The sequence below is a fragment of the Budorcas taxicolor genome, chromosome 23 (genome assembly GCF_023091745.1).
Source record: "Budorcas taxicolor isolate Tak-1 chromosome 23, Takin1.1, whole genome shotgun sequence".
Classification (NCBI taxonomy): domain Eukaryota; kingdom Metazoa; phylum Chordata; class Mammalia; order Artiodactyla; family Bovidae; genus Budorcas; species Budorcas taxicolor.
Window position 1 is genome coordinate 14731631 of NC_068932.1, and position 15143 is coordinate 14746773.

Sequence of the window (15143 nt, forward strand, 5' to 3'; positions counted from 1 at the left end):
TTAGCTTTGACAATACCTGCCTGCTGGTGTCTGTGATTCATCTAAGGAGAAGCCCGAAGTGAGAAGAAAATGGAGCCTCTGAAAAGCTGGGGGCGCCAAGTTGAACATAGGGAAACAACCAGGAGCACCACACAGAAAAAAACCCGTTCCTTTTGTGAACAGAGAAAAAAAGAACCAGCACCAGGGCTGGGATTACAAAATGTTGGGAACTAAGAGGAACTGTGAGAGGAAGCTGTGGTAGGAAATGCCTGGCCTCAGAGATCACAGCATGAGGCCCCAGGAATCTCAGAAACGGCTCCTTGGCAGAGTAAGGCTGGCATGTGAAAAATTCCCCAAATTTATCATTTCTCTTCACAGTCCTAAATGTGGAATTTCATGGCATTGAAGACAACTGTCAAGGTATCCAGCATTTTTGAAGAGTGTTGCAGAAGAGGTCATCAGAACAGGCTATAATCTCATTATGGGGGAAAAAACCCTTTCTGCTCATAATTGCTTCTTCTAACCTGTGTTGTTTTTTATAGTCAAGTAGGTTTTGACACCTTTATAAAGTTGGGTTACTCAAGTCACATGGAGTCACCCCTCAGAGACATTTGCTAATTAAAAAGCACAAAGGCACTTAGGACAAGTATTCTGTGTGGACCATGGTAAGAGGCACAAAGACCCATTTGGAAGGGCTTCCTCCAGAAGTTGTTGTAAAACCATCAGAAAGACACTGGGCTTCTCTGAGAACCAATAATGAAGCAGGCCATGTGATTCCAAGACCCCAGGGGTTCTTAGCACAGAATGTTTAAGGCTGGAACTTTGTCCTCTGTGTACCGTTGAGTCTGCACAGGTGGTCCTCTCCCACTTGGGACTGTAGAGAAGTGGGTGGAAGCTGAGAAGGTACACGTAAATAAAACAGACACACAAGGACATGCATCTGCCCGTTTACCTCATCAAAAAATGGATTGTTCCCTCGCTTGATTCTCGTTCGGTGTGTCTGGCCACAGACGTGGACTTTGACCACAGGCTTGATGTTGTTGCCACTTAACTGCCGGCCCTCGATCACTCGGACCCGGATCTGCAAGTACAGAAGGGGAGTCGTCACTGAACCCTTCCCAGCATGACATGTAAGAGAATCCACAGGTGTCACCTTGGCTCATTCACCCGTAAGGACCACTGAAACCAGGCCAGCGCAGCTTTGCAATGTACTGGTGCTCAAGGAGTGTCCACCTGCGCCCATTCTCGTGATGGGAACTGGGGTCAGGTTGGCACAACCAAGAGCAGTCATGGGCTTGCAGTAGTCTAGAACTGGCCTGGGAAAGCGAAGGGCAGGGTGGAGGCTGCTGCCCAGAGTCAGCCTCCTACCTGGTCTTCCTGATCCCTGGGAAGGTACTAAGGTACTAACACCCTCCATGGCTATCTCCCAAGGAAGCAGCCAGAGCTCCGAGAAAACACAGTACCAGTGCTTCCACTGCTTGATTAGCTCTTGGGCTTCCCTGGCGGCTCAGATGGGAGAGAGTCTGCCTGCAGTGTGGGAGATCCAGGTTTGATCCCCGGGTTGGAAAGATCCCCTGGAGAAGGGGATGGCAACCCACTCCAGTATTCTTGCCTGGAGAACCCCACGAACAGAGAAGCCTGGTGGGCTACAGTCCATGGGGTCACAAAAAGTCAGACATGACTAACTCTCTCACTTCCCACTACCAAAGGGAATTTTAATTCTCTGAAGAGACTCATCCGGATTGACAACATTTACTGCTGCTTGCAGAAGAAAGATGGGGAGCTCTTCTCACTGACTTTATGCCCTTACATCCCTTTTTACTGGTTAAGCCACTGCCCATAGGCAGAAGCTCTTCTAACAACACCACAGTTGCCAGAAGCTGGACAACACGGTGTTGGTACAGCAGGGATGTGGGGCCCTGGGGCTGTTCCTACCTGGAAGTCCTGTGGCTTGTGAGACAGCATGCGTCGGCTGCTCTTCGCTTTCGTGAGCCTCCGGGCAAGGTGAGCTTCCGACACGGTCCCTCCTGGCTCCCTGGGCCCTGGGCCCCTGACCGGACTGTCCAACCTGTCCTCATCACCTCCATCTTCCTCCTCGTCTCCTAAAATACCAAAAAGGGATGCATTCAGAGACAGTCCTCATCCTGTATGAGTCTCAACATTCCAGAGAGTTTTCCCTGCTGCTGAGGCAGCAGGTGAGGGAGACGCTTCTTGGTGATAGTGACTTGGGACAAGCTGTGACTCAGATACAGATTCTTTAGGCAAATGTGTTCACGTGCACAACGGCATTCATTCAGGCTGTCTTCAAGGTGGCTAGGAGAACGCCAGAGGCCACGGGGAGCATGAGGAGAGGAGATGGTACGAATGGACCCAGGCAGACCATCACTCACTTCTGATCTGGGAGCCAGCTTGAGGTCAGGGGTCTGCCTGTGGTTAGGACGGTGATGTGTGGAAACGCCAGGGAAACTGGAGACTTGCTGGGGAGACTTCCAGTCCGCCCTTCCCACTGCAGGCCTTTTCTCTAGAACTTTCCTCGTGAGGTCTTGCACAGTCTCCTTTCTGCCTGAGTCTCCTGATCGTGAATGCCCTCTCCACCCTCATGGTAGATGAGAAACCGGCTCCAGTTTCCTGCCAAGCAGACTGAGGTGGTCATCATACTCTCGCTCCACCCTCCCACCTGTCCCCTAACTTCCCTTCACACTCAGTGGGGAAAACACGGTTTGAGTGAACCCCCTCCCGTCCCTGAGACCCCACTTTCTTTTGATTCTTTGAGGACCCTCTAAATGGTCCCCCTTTCAAGTACCTCCAGTGGCTCCTTCCCCATAGGGACCTTCCCTCTGTCTTCAAATATGCACGGATCTTTCTCTCCTATAAATAACAAACATCAACTCTGTCTTCCATGTTTCCTCATTTTATTACTCACAAACTTTTTAAAACTCAGTAACAAACCTCAGTTATTTTTTCCTTAATACACAGAAAGTTTAAGCTCCTGGTAACCTATACAGTACAAGACTAGAAGACAAACTAACTACCTTGTCTAAAAAATACCAGCATTTGTACTCCCTACCTTTGGCTCCCGAGCCTCCTCCTTTATTGATGATCCCATATGGAAATGCTAGGAGATAATTTCCATATGGAGTCATCTGCCAGTCACTCACATCATAGTATGAATTAGTTCCATCCAACTGCCCTGTAGCATGGCTCTTAAAGCTTGGGCCTTGGAGTCATGCTGTCTGCGTGGGAATTCCAGTTTTGAGCTATGTGACTCTGAGTAGTCTCTTAATCTGTTTCAGTTTCTTCGTTCGTAAAAAGGGGGAACTAATGGTATTTACCACAAGGTTATTGTAAAGATTGCAAGGCCTTCAATACTGTGCCGGGCACAAAACAGCACCCAACAAATTAATCTCTCTTTTTTTTTTTCTTTAAACTTTTATTGAGAAGCCAGTTTTATTGGAGCACTTCCCAAAGAGCAGTAATGGGGTAGGGAAGGGAGGCAGTCAGTGAGCAGCACGGGGGACAGGGCACAGAGTGAGAAACGGACAACCACAAGGAAGTAAAGGGTCTCCCCAGCATTTAGCGCAGGAGGAACATTCCTCCTCCCACCCCTCCATTCATGCTCGTCCCATCCGAGTCTGGCTCCTGTTCCACAAAGACCAACCGTGACCTCTCCTCGCTAAGCTCAGGACCCTTTCCCAAATGCTTGTGCTTTACGTTCTATGGCATTGGACACTGGGGATCACACAGACTTCTGTGAATTGAGAAGCTCTCCTGCTGGCACTTTTCAAGGTCTTCCGAGGCCCCCCTCTTTGTCTCCAATTCATCAAGCGTGCCTTCCCACTCTGTTCCTCTGCTCTGTGCTTCTTTGACCCACATTCTCTGGAGCCACACCTCAGTCTTCCAAGAAGTCACAAACTCACAGAATTTTGATAAGAACGGACCTTAAAGACCTTCAATCCAGGGACTTCCCTGGTGGTTCAGGAGCTAAGAATCTACCTGCCAATGCAGGGGACACGGGTTCAATCCCTGGTTCAGGAAGATTCCACATCCCATGGAGCAATTAAGAGCATATGCCGCAACTACTCAGCCTGTGCCCTAAAGCCTGTACTCGGCAACAAGGGAAGTCACTGCAGCAAGAAGCCCATGCTCCACAACTTGAGTGGCCCCTGCTTGCTGCTGAAGGAGGAAACAGAACCAGGCTCTGTCTTGAAAGCAGGACTCCATCTTGGGCCAGACTGTGGACTTTGAGCTCTATGCTCAGTATCTATGGAAATGACAGACCCACTGGAAAACCAGGCCCCTGGAAGGAAGAGCCCCAGAGCTCGTACCTAGACTCTCCATCCCTAAAAGAATACCCTAATTATCTGTGTAACCAAATAGAATCATACATCCTATTATGCTTATTGGGGTATGACCACAGGCCTATTGATAATTGTCCACTGTTAACTACCTGGGCTTAAGGCATATGAATCATGGGTTAACTTTGATTGTATCTTTCTTTTCCTTTGCTGAGACTAGTTTCAGGGAATCTGGGGAGGTGGGTCTGGGCACGTATACTTAGGGTATATAAGGTTTTCACAAGAACTGGTCGGGGTCCTTGGCTAAGAGGAGACTCTGCCTTGGGCCTGCTGGTGTAATGAACTGCGCTCCACTATCTGCACTGTCCTTCTGAGTGAGTTTGTTTCCCGAAATGTGTGGCTACAACACTGCAACTAGAGAAAGCTCACACAGCAACAAAGACCCAGTGCAGTCAAAAATAACTATGTAAAAGAAACTAGAAAAAGCAAGAGCATAAAGATTAAAAAAAAAAGTTTTTTTTTTTTTCCCAAAAAAAAGATCTTCAATCCAACCTGCCCCTCACCCTGTTTTATAGGATAAAAAACTGAGGTCCAGAAAGCAGAGACAACTTGTTACATTATTAAGCACTTAGCTAAAACCAAGACCACATCCTTGTTCTCCCTCACTGGTTTATGACTGGATCTAGTAAAGGCAATGCTTTCTTGCTGGGTCCTCAACATCTTTGTCAGGACACCAGGAAACCCCAGAGAAGCCACAGGTGAAGGATGGCTACCTCTGCCCTCTACACAGGAATCTGGGCCTCTTCTTCCCTATTCTTTTTTTTCCTAAAAAACATTTTATTTCTGTAATTGCTAATTTTACTTACAATTTTTGGCAACATTAAAACAGTAAATTTTATCTGAAAGAACAAGCAAAACAGACAAGGAAACTCAAAGGGCAATAACAAAACAGTAATCTTAACAGATAATCAACATACTTGTAAACAAAACAAACTGACATTGCCTTAAAAAATACAGAGGTTATCAACAGAAAAACAGAACTCCTGAAAGAACTATCTTTCACTTGCAGGCACAGAAACTGACTCTAGGTAACTCAGTTCAAAGAGAGAAGCAAAACCCTTGATGATTATCTCTTCCCAGCTTTTTGAAACACGGGCCTTGCTTTTTCCTCAAGCAAATTCCATTTCCTCCCAATCCAAAGAGTTTGCAACTGCAGTTCTCCTTCCTGGAATGCTCTTCCTCTAGGCCTGCAGGGCTTGCTACCTGCTTAATTGTTTGACATTTCCTTTGATCTATCCGGTGTCAGCACTATTAATTCACACAATGAAATCTCCAACCCTCTTTTTTTCCTCCTTCTCCTTAAAGGCACTTTAAGTTTCCACACTATTCGTCCCTCTCCAGTCTAAATTTCCTAGGTTTGGGACTTCCCTGGCAGTCTAGTGGTTAAGATTCTGTGCTCCCAATACAGGGTGCATGGGTTTGATCCCTGGTCAGGGAACTAAGATCTCTCAGTTTGCATAGCACTGCTGCTGCTGCTGTTAAGTCACTTCAGTCGTGTCCGACTCTGCGCGACCCCATAGATGGCAGCCCACCAGGCTCCCCCATCCCTGGGATTCTCCAGGCAAGAATACTGGAGTGGGTTGCAATTTCCTTCTCCAGTGCAGGAAAGGGAAAAGTGAAAGTGAATTCGCTCAGTCGTGTCCGACTCTTTGAGACCCCATGGACTACCCTACCAGGCTCCTCTGTCCATAGGATTTCCCAGGCAAGAGTACTGGAATGGGTTGCCATTGCCTTCTCCATTGCATAGCACAGCCAAAAGAAATACAATAAAGTAAATTTCCTAGATTTTCTTCTTCCCTGTTCTTAAAGAAGCATCAAAAGAAGGGCTTGCCTGCTGCCTGGATCCAAGTTCTCAGGATGCCCTTCCTATTGTTCTCCACCAGGTGGGCTCCTCACCTCCCTCAAGTTCCAGATGAAATAGTCTCGGTCTGTCCCACCCATCCCCACCAGATGGAGAGAATCCCCCTTCTCCTGTTAGCACACATAGTTCTATCCTGTCCTCACCACATGATCTTGCATCTGTTAGACTGTGGGCCTCCTACTACCATCCACTCTTCAGAAGCAGGGGGCTTGCCCTTCTCTTCTTTGTACCTGCCCCGTGCTGGACACACTCCCTCCTTGTCCACAGCAGGGGCTTGATGAATGTGGAATGAGGACATCGTGACCCTTACTCCAGCTTTCTGGTATCGTTCTCCAGCAGTTTGGCAAAGTTCCCACTCAGAGCTCAGGCGAGAGCACCCTGTGGCTAGGGGTTGCCCCTCTCAAACCTGGCTCCAGCCTTAGGGAAGCCGGGAGGGTCAGGCTCCCCTTGTGCAAACCTGTTTCAGACTGGGCAAAGGCTGGGCCACATGGCTTTAAGTTTCCTCCATCTAAGATAAGGGCTTCCCCGGTGGCTTGGTGGTAAAGAATCCACCTGCCAATGCTGAAGACATGTGAAATGTGGGTTTAACCCCTGGGTTGTGAAGAACCCCTGAAGGAGGAAATGGCAACCTACTCCAGTATTCTTGCTGGGAAAAATCCCATGGACAGAGGGGCCTGGTGGGCTCTAGTCCATGGGGTCCCAAAGAGTCAGACAGGACTGTGCATGCACACATCAACTAAGATGAACGTCCTTGGGCCATCCTGGGCCCAAAAAGGATTTCCTCCCTGCTGTGGACTGTTCCATTTGGGGTTGGTGGTTATTTACGGCAGTTGTTGCTGTTGTTCAGTCGCTTAGTCGTGTCCAGCTCTTTGGGACCTCATGGACTGCAGCACGCCAGGTTTCCCTGTCCTTCACTATCTCCCAGAATTTGCTCAAACTCATGTCCACTGAGTTGATGATGCCATCCAACCTTCTTCTCCTGCCCCCGATCTTTCCCAGCATCAGAGTCTTTTCCAATGAGTTGGCTCTTCTCATCAGGTGGCCAGAATATTGGAGCTTTAGCTTCAGTCCTTCCAATGAATAGTCAGGGTTGATTTCTTTTAGGATTGACTGGTTTGATCTTGCAGTCCAAGAGATGCTCTAGACTCTTCTCCAGCACTACAGTTTGAAAGCATCAAATCTTTAGCTCTCAGCCTTCTTTATGGTCCAGCTCTTACATCTGCACATGACTACTGGAAAAACCGTAGTTTTGACTATATGAACTTTTGTAGGCAAAGTGATGTCTCTGCTTTTTAATATGCTGTCTAGGTTTGCCGTAGCTTTTCTTCCAAAGAGCAAACGTCTTAATTTCATGGCTGTGGTCACTGTCCGCAGTGATTTTGGAGCCCAAGAAAATAAAATCTGTCACTGTTTCCATTGTTTATGGCAGAAGAAGTGGTAAATCATAGCCCTTTGCAGTGGTGGGCTCTGAACAAGCCCTAATCACTAAGCTCTTGATGGATGCTCCAGAAAGAGACTGCAGGAGACAAAGAGCCAATTTATTCTGGAAACACCTTCTGCTAGTCAGACTTTAGGTTGAAAGGAAGGATCAGTGGGAAACTGCACCAGGTGATCCCTACCACCTGCATCTCTGAGTAGCAGAAGGTTTATTTGGACAGGAAATCACCCCTTTATGTGGGGGGGGAAACTGCACAAGATTAAACAATGCTGACACCCTAAGTGTTCCACAAAGAAGGACCAGGGCCCTTAGGGCACTGCCAAACTTCACACAGCACAAGCTGTTTCATTACCCAGCCTGAGCCGCTGTGCTGGCGTGCCCTGTACCGAGACCCAGGCGTACGCTGAAAAATGGCCAAGAGGATCTACAAAGTATGAGTGTTTCATAACCACAGGGAGCAGCAGCAAGTTAGGAACTGCTGACTGAATAGGAAGTTGCTGGTGGTAATGGATTCCTAGGGCTGTTGTAACCAAGTAGCACAAACTGAGTGGCTTAAAACAACCGAAATTTATTCTGAGAGACCCAAATCCCCAGGTTCCAAAACCAAGGTGTTGGCAGGGCCACGCTCCCTCAGAAGCCTCTAGAGAAAAGTCCTTCCCTGCCTCTTACTAGTGGGTGGCTCCTGGCCTGTCCCGTGGCTGCACCACTCCAGTCTCTGCCTCCTCCCCATGCGTCCAGGGGCCCTCACCTTTTCTCACAGGATACCAGTCATTGACTTTAGGGTCCAGTCTATTTAAGGATGGCTTCATTTTAACAGACTACATTCTGGAAAGGCCCTGTTCCCCAGTAGTTCACATTCCGAGGCCCTGTGTAGACTGGAACTGGGGAGAGGGGGACACTGTTCGACCCACTACACTGGCCATCTCCCAGATCTTTCCAGTTTGCTCCTTCTGGCACTCCAGTCCATAGTCGGCAGCCACACAGCTGCCACAGGCTATGGGTCACACCATGTGCCCTGCTCCCACTTCCTTCATGCCCTTGCTTTTCTCCCAACCCCTTAGGTTATGGGATCTAACACGGCAACCACACCTCTAGGTGCCCCTCAGTCCCTCCCTTGATCGTATTCACCTGGCTCATTTGACTCTCCACTGACTACACTCATTCACAAAGATAACTGAACTTGGACACACCTTACTGACTAACGCCAGTTTAATTTCATAATCTCAATCCTTCCGCGGACTCACAGGATTGACCAGATATTGTACCACGTTTCCAAGGCATCTACCTCCAAACTGTCCTAAATCTTGGTTTGAGATGGCCATTGATTGGCCAAGAAAGTCAAATCCCTCTACCCTTTCGAACTCCCACCTACTTTTACCTTGAAAGTGTCCAATGCTCTGTCCTCCTCACCATCAACTAATGACCTTACTTGTTATTTCACAGAGAAAACAGGCAATCAGGGTAACCGGGACCATCCTGACCAGCAAGTACCTTTATCCAAACACTTCCCATGCCTCTCATCTTTTCCACCTATGCACTTATTGGGTCACCATCCCAGCTAATCTTCTTTCATTCCGTAATGGAGACTCCTTTCTATATGAATTTTTTTTTTGGTCAATATTTACTATTTCCTGTTCCTAAACACAGCAACCTTGTTTTCCAGAGTCCTAGAATGTCAATCTCTGCCTGTGATATTAACTATGCTTCTCATGACAAGGTCTTGTTAAATGGTGGTACTGGTTAAGGCAGAATTACCCTGGGCAAAAGATCACTGCAAAATCAGGACCAAGAGTTGGTATGATACAATCAGTGAAAGTTTAAAAGTATGAAGCAGAACAGGAGAGACTAAATTTTTAAGCAGGAAAATATTCTGAAGATGACATGCTGATTTATCTGGAATGTTGAATAATAACTTTGCTGGGTATCTAACATGCTAGAATACATGTCTGCATTCAAGCATGAGCAATTCATTTCTCTCCACTCTGGTTTTTGGGGTAAATCACTAAATAGGCCCTGAGAATCTTATGGAATAGTTCCAATACATTGACCAAAGCAAAGGTGCCATAGAAAGGTCTGCAACTGAACAGCGATACAAACATGGGCTTGCAGGCAAAGTCTGGCAGCATCTGCCTTTGATCGATGGATGCTGTGTGCCCATCTAGGGAATGCTGCCCAAGAGCTCTGAGTCCAGACAAGATAACATTAACCAGATTAAAATGCTCAACTCTAGGGCTTCTCAACGTGAGCTCCAAAACCGGCCTTCAGGGGCTTTCCTGGTGATCCAGTGGCTAAGACTCCATACTCCCAATGCAGGGGGCCTGGATTCAATCTCAGGTCAGGGAACTAGATTTCATATGCTGCAACTAAGAGTTCATAGGCCGCAACTAAAGATCCTGCAAGCCACAAGGAAGACTGACGATCTAGAGGGACACAACTAAGACATGGTGCAGCCAAATACATTACTGAAATGAACAATATTTAAAAAACAAAAGCAACATCAGCCTTCATCAGGATCTCCTGGAAGTTCCTGTTAACCATACAGACTGGGGGGATGGCACTTCAGATCAACTAGAGTCTCTGAAGCTAGGTCCTGGAAATCTGTACATTTAAAGATTTCCCCTGATGATTTTACTGTGTCTAAAATTTAAGGACCATCTGTTTATTATGATCAGTTTGACTTTCCTAAATATCCTCAGTGGGAGAAATAGTCTAATACAATCAATTTGCTGGACAAAGCCAATTAGAGACCCAATCACGGAAAGAGTGCCTACAATTGATGTTCTAACACATTGGTCGTGTTTCAGGGCAGCTCTGAACAACAGTCCCTTGTCCAGAAAGTTTTCCATGGATCCTCAAGGTCTATTCATCCTGTCTGGGGGCTTCCCTGGTGGCTCAGTGGTAAAGAATCCGCTGGCCAATGTGAAGTGGTAAAGAACTCACCTCCCCGGTCCAGGAAGATCCCACATGCCATGGAGCAACTAAGACTGTGTGCCACACCTATTAAGCCTGAGCTCTAGAGAGCCTGGGAGTTGCAACCACTGAGCCCACTTGCCCCAGAGCCCGTGCTCCGCAGCAAGGGAAGTCACTGCAATGAGAAGCCTGCACACCAAAACTAGAAAGTAGCCCCCACTTGCCACAACTAGAGAAAAACCCACGCAGCAACAAAGACCCAGCACAGCCAACAATTGTTTTTTAATTTAAAATAAATATTCCATAAAAAAAAAAAAAAAAAGATCCTCAGTCTGGGACTCCTAGACCTCAGGAACATGCTTCCCTTTTATTACTCTCTGAATGTATCAGTCACTTTGGCCTATACTCTGATGTTCACCAAAATGCCCTTCTTGACCAAAAATTTAAACCATATATATTACTCATCCACCGTTCACTCATTCATTCATTCACCCAAACAACTGAGCATTTATTGAACAATTATGGTTTTCCAAGTGCTGTACTAAGTAATAAAGATACGCAGTTGAAATATAGCCGAAAAAGTATTTTCTCTAAGAAATTGTTTCCCATGTAATAATTAGCTTAGTCTTCCCTTGAGGAATTTATTATGTTTAGCTCTGATCTACAATTATATCTTACCTTTGTACTGAAACACAAGCTCCTTGGTGGCAAATAATACCTTTTCCTCTTCTGTATGCTCCACAGACAGGTATCAGTAAATGTTTTCTGAACTGGACTAAATTTAATTTCAAGCAAAATGACTTTGGCATCTGTGGAATGAAATGAATTTGAAGCAGCCAAGTCTAGCTACTTTTTTTTTTTTTTTTTGCATTGCTAGCACTGAAGGCTGTACACTTTTAACAGACTGTTCTTCAAAAATGGATGTGAGATTTTAAAAATAGTTTATTCTGGCCATGGGAATGTAGGCTCCAGTCAAACTAAATGACATCTGGCAAACCAAGTCAGCAAAATAACAAATTTTCAGAAGGTCAAGCCTGTGGTCTGAGTCAGCCCACCTCTCTGTCATAGGAACAGTCTCGAGAGGCATGCAAAGAAAAGAGGACTTTTTGACACCACACATGTTCAGTTAAGCCACCAAGGCCCCAGAGTATGCAGCCTTTGTCATTCTGACACTAAGAGCTCAAGAAAGCCTTCCTTAAAAATGAACCTCTTAAAGAATTCCCTGATTGTCCCAAGTTCTGGCTCATTTCCTATCTCTATCCAGCAGTATCAGATATTAAAAAGAATTTATGAAGCAGATCTTGGCCACCAGCCACAGAACCTGCTAGGAGTCAGCTTCCTCAGAGGATGGGAGACTCAGCCCATTAGCATTTTTGGAGCTCAGTGCTGCCCAGACAACCCATGAGGAAAAGGAGCCTTGGGCAAAGGGAGTCTGGATCCAAGGGTTTTCTCCCCAGTGAGTTTAAAAGTTCAATAGTTGGTGCTTTTCTCATTGCTAAGGAAGCAGCCTTTGCTCCAGAGAAATGGCATGTTTTCTGAGCTTGGGCTCACAAGGGTCTGTCTCAGGAGATGGGACCTCTGCCTATACTCCCAACAGCTTGGTAAACTGCTTATTCTCAAAATCTTCCTGGTCCACTAAGACACAATCCGTTTTTTTTTCCCCAGATATTTAACAAGAAAGCACTTAGTCATCTCAGTGTGACTCAGATCATTCTTTTCTAATAGCTCTGCTTTTTAGAAGAAACAATTTGAATGTTCATAAAGACTGAGCTCATGACTACAAGTCATCCAGAATTATTTTTTGTAATAATAAAAATAAAGACCACATTCATGTAGGACTTACTCTATGACAGGCACTGGGCTGAGTGCTTTCTATGCATTATCTCATTTAATCTTTGCAGTCACATCATGATGTACTACTATGTTCCTCACCTTACAGTAAAAGAAAACAGAGATTCAGAAAGGCTAATGACTTAATCAAGGTCATATGGCTAATTAACAACAGACACAGAATCCAACCTAGGCCAGTCTGACTCCGAAACCCTTGCTGTTATCCACAATGTTATACCTTCAGGAAAAGTCTTGTCTGCAAACCTGGCTGAAAGTTCCTGGAGAGCAGAAGCTGTATCTTGAAGAATTTACCACCCTCAGCACTGCATCACTGAGCAATAAATCAGAATACCCAACAACCAATTTCTTTACTCCATAAATATTCAATACTAAGAATCTGTGTGGTGCTCAGTTCAGTTCAGTCGCTCAGTCGTGTCTGACTCTTTGCGACCCCATGAATCGCAGCATGCCAGGCCTCCCTGTCCATCACCATCTCCCGGAGTTCACTTAGACTCATGTCCATCGAGTCGGTGATGCCATCCAGCCATCTCATCCTCTGTCGTCCCCTTCTCCTCCTGCCCCCAATCCCTCCCAGCATCAGATTCTTTTCCAATGAGTCAACTCTTCGCATGAGGTGGCCAAAGTACTGGAGTTTCAGCTTTAGCATCATTCCCTCCAAAGAAACCCCAGGGCTGATCTCCTTCAGAATGGTGCTAGTTCACTGTAAACTATAAGTATATGCTTTCTACTTGAATGAACCTCAGAGCTATTTTTTTCTCCCTCTAAAGGCCCAGCTGAAAGGGTATCACAAAAGGGCCCATTATTGTGGCTCTTGAAATGGAATAAAGACAATGAAACTGCCTTTTATCTACCAGTATATAGGGGCTTCCCTGGTGGCTCAGACAGTGAAGAATCTACCTGCAATGAGGGAGACCCAGGTTCAATCGCTGGGTCGGGAAGACCTGGAGAAGGGAGTGGCTTCACTCCATTATTACGGCTCCACTAAATACTGGCTCTGCTCCAGCATTCTTGCCTGGAGAATTCCATGGACAGGGGAGTCTGCAGAGTCAGACAGGACTGAGCCACTTTCACTTTCACTATACAGGGCTGAATAGTGTCCTCTCAAAAGTCATGCCCATCTGTAACCTCAGAATGTGACCTTGTTTGGAATAGGGGCTTGCAGGCGTAATCAAGCTAACTGGAGATCACACTGGATTAGGGTGGACTGAATCCAATGCCTGGTGTCCAAATAAGATGAGAAATTTGGACACGGACACACAGAGAGCACCACGTGAGATTGAGACACCAGGGAGAACACGATGTGATGATAGGTGGGGACTGGAGTGATGCGTCTACAAGCCACGGGACACCAAGAGCTGGCAGCAACCACCAGAAGCTGGGACAGAAACACGGAACAGAGTCCTTAGAGGGAATCCACCATTGGACACTTTGATTCCAGCCATCTAAGCTCCAGAACTAGAGAGGACACATTTCCACTGGTCGAGCCACCAGTTTGTGGTACCTTATTACAGCAGCCTTAGGAAACTAAGAAACAGGAAACAGGAAGTGGCTTAGGGAAAATATCAGGGTAAGAAAAGGCACCCTGGTTCTCCCAATTCAGTGGCTCCAGCAGACAGCCCACCAGTTGGGGGTGCCTTTTTTGGGCCAAAAGGTACCCACTGTCCTTCCCAGGCCAGAGCAAATGCTGATGACTGCAGGCATCGGTGGAGGCAGCGGGAAGGAAATGGGTTGGACCACTCGGGCCATCCCCTCATGGAGCGCTGCTCGGGACCCCACTCTTTCCTCCGTGGTGCACCTGTCATCACTGCTGTGACAGCAAAGGGAGGCACAGACGTTCCTGAGCCATTGCCAGGCCCGTGTGAGGCCGAGAGAGTTAGAGGACCAAGCAGCTTGCCCGAGGTGCCACTGGCAAGAGGGTGAGTGCGTTGCTGATGTGTTGGTGTCCTTATAAGAGGTAAGGGGCTATGTCAGTCATAACTGTCTCTGAGGAGGAAGGAGCCAGGTAACTAAGGCTGAACACACAACTGCCGGGTCAATAAATAGGTCCAAACCATAACAGTGAGCCATCTGCAGGGTGGGTACACGGGGGCAATGGCTGGGATGAGGCTGAGGCAGACAGAAAGTCACACAGGAAGGGGACAGACACTACGAGGCAGGAAAGGAGGTGCTGCTGCTGAGAAAACCCCTCAGGTGGTCAAAGCGCTAAGTTCTGAGACATGCAGAGAAGAAAGGTCCTGAGAGCCAAGACTGGCAGGAACCAGGGTTTCGGCGCCCCTCCAGGAAGGAGAATATCCAGGTGGCAGTGAGTATGGTGGGGTGAGTGGGCCCTCCCTTCCTGGGGTGCACGGCAAGGCTGGGGAGACGGGGGCGTCTGGTGACACACCTTCGGGCAGAAGAAGGCAGAGAGAGACGTGAAACATCATGTCACCCTGCAAAGACACCAGGAGGAGGTCGGATTCCGCTGTGTGAAAGGCCTGACTGTCTTATAGATGTCCATCCGCCTGCAGCCCCAAATTTACCCTGAGGCCCAACCCCATCCAGAGCAGCACCCTGAATGACCCACAACCCACATCCAAGAACAAGGAGCACAAGGTGGGTTGTGCAGCCAGAAGCACTTGGTTAAAGGAGAGAGGGGCTGTTGGGAGGTGGGAAGGGGTTGTGGCCAAGGGGGAGAGAGGGGTTCCAACCCGTGAGACAGGCGACTGAGTGCACAGCCTGGTGATGGCACATTTAGGAGGTGCAGACATGT

At 47.3% G+C, this 15143-nt stretch overlaps 1 protein-coding gene across 1 annotated transcript in view; it reads right to left on the reverse strand.

Moving 5' to 3' along the window:
- MYOF (myoferlin) overlaps nt 1-15143 on the reverse strand; it is a 175569-nt gene that overhangs the window by 104205 nt on the left and 56221 nt on the right. Inside the window, exons 6-7 of the mRNA XM_052661026.1 lie at nt 1915-2081; nt 932-1060 (exon numbers count right to left, since the gene is read on the reverse strand). Coding sequence (XP_052516986.1) covers nt 932-1060; nt 1915-2081 — 296 coding nt within the window. The remainder of the gene's footprint in view (nt 1-931; nt 1061-1914; nt 2082-15143) is intronic.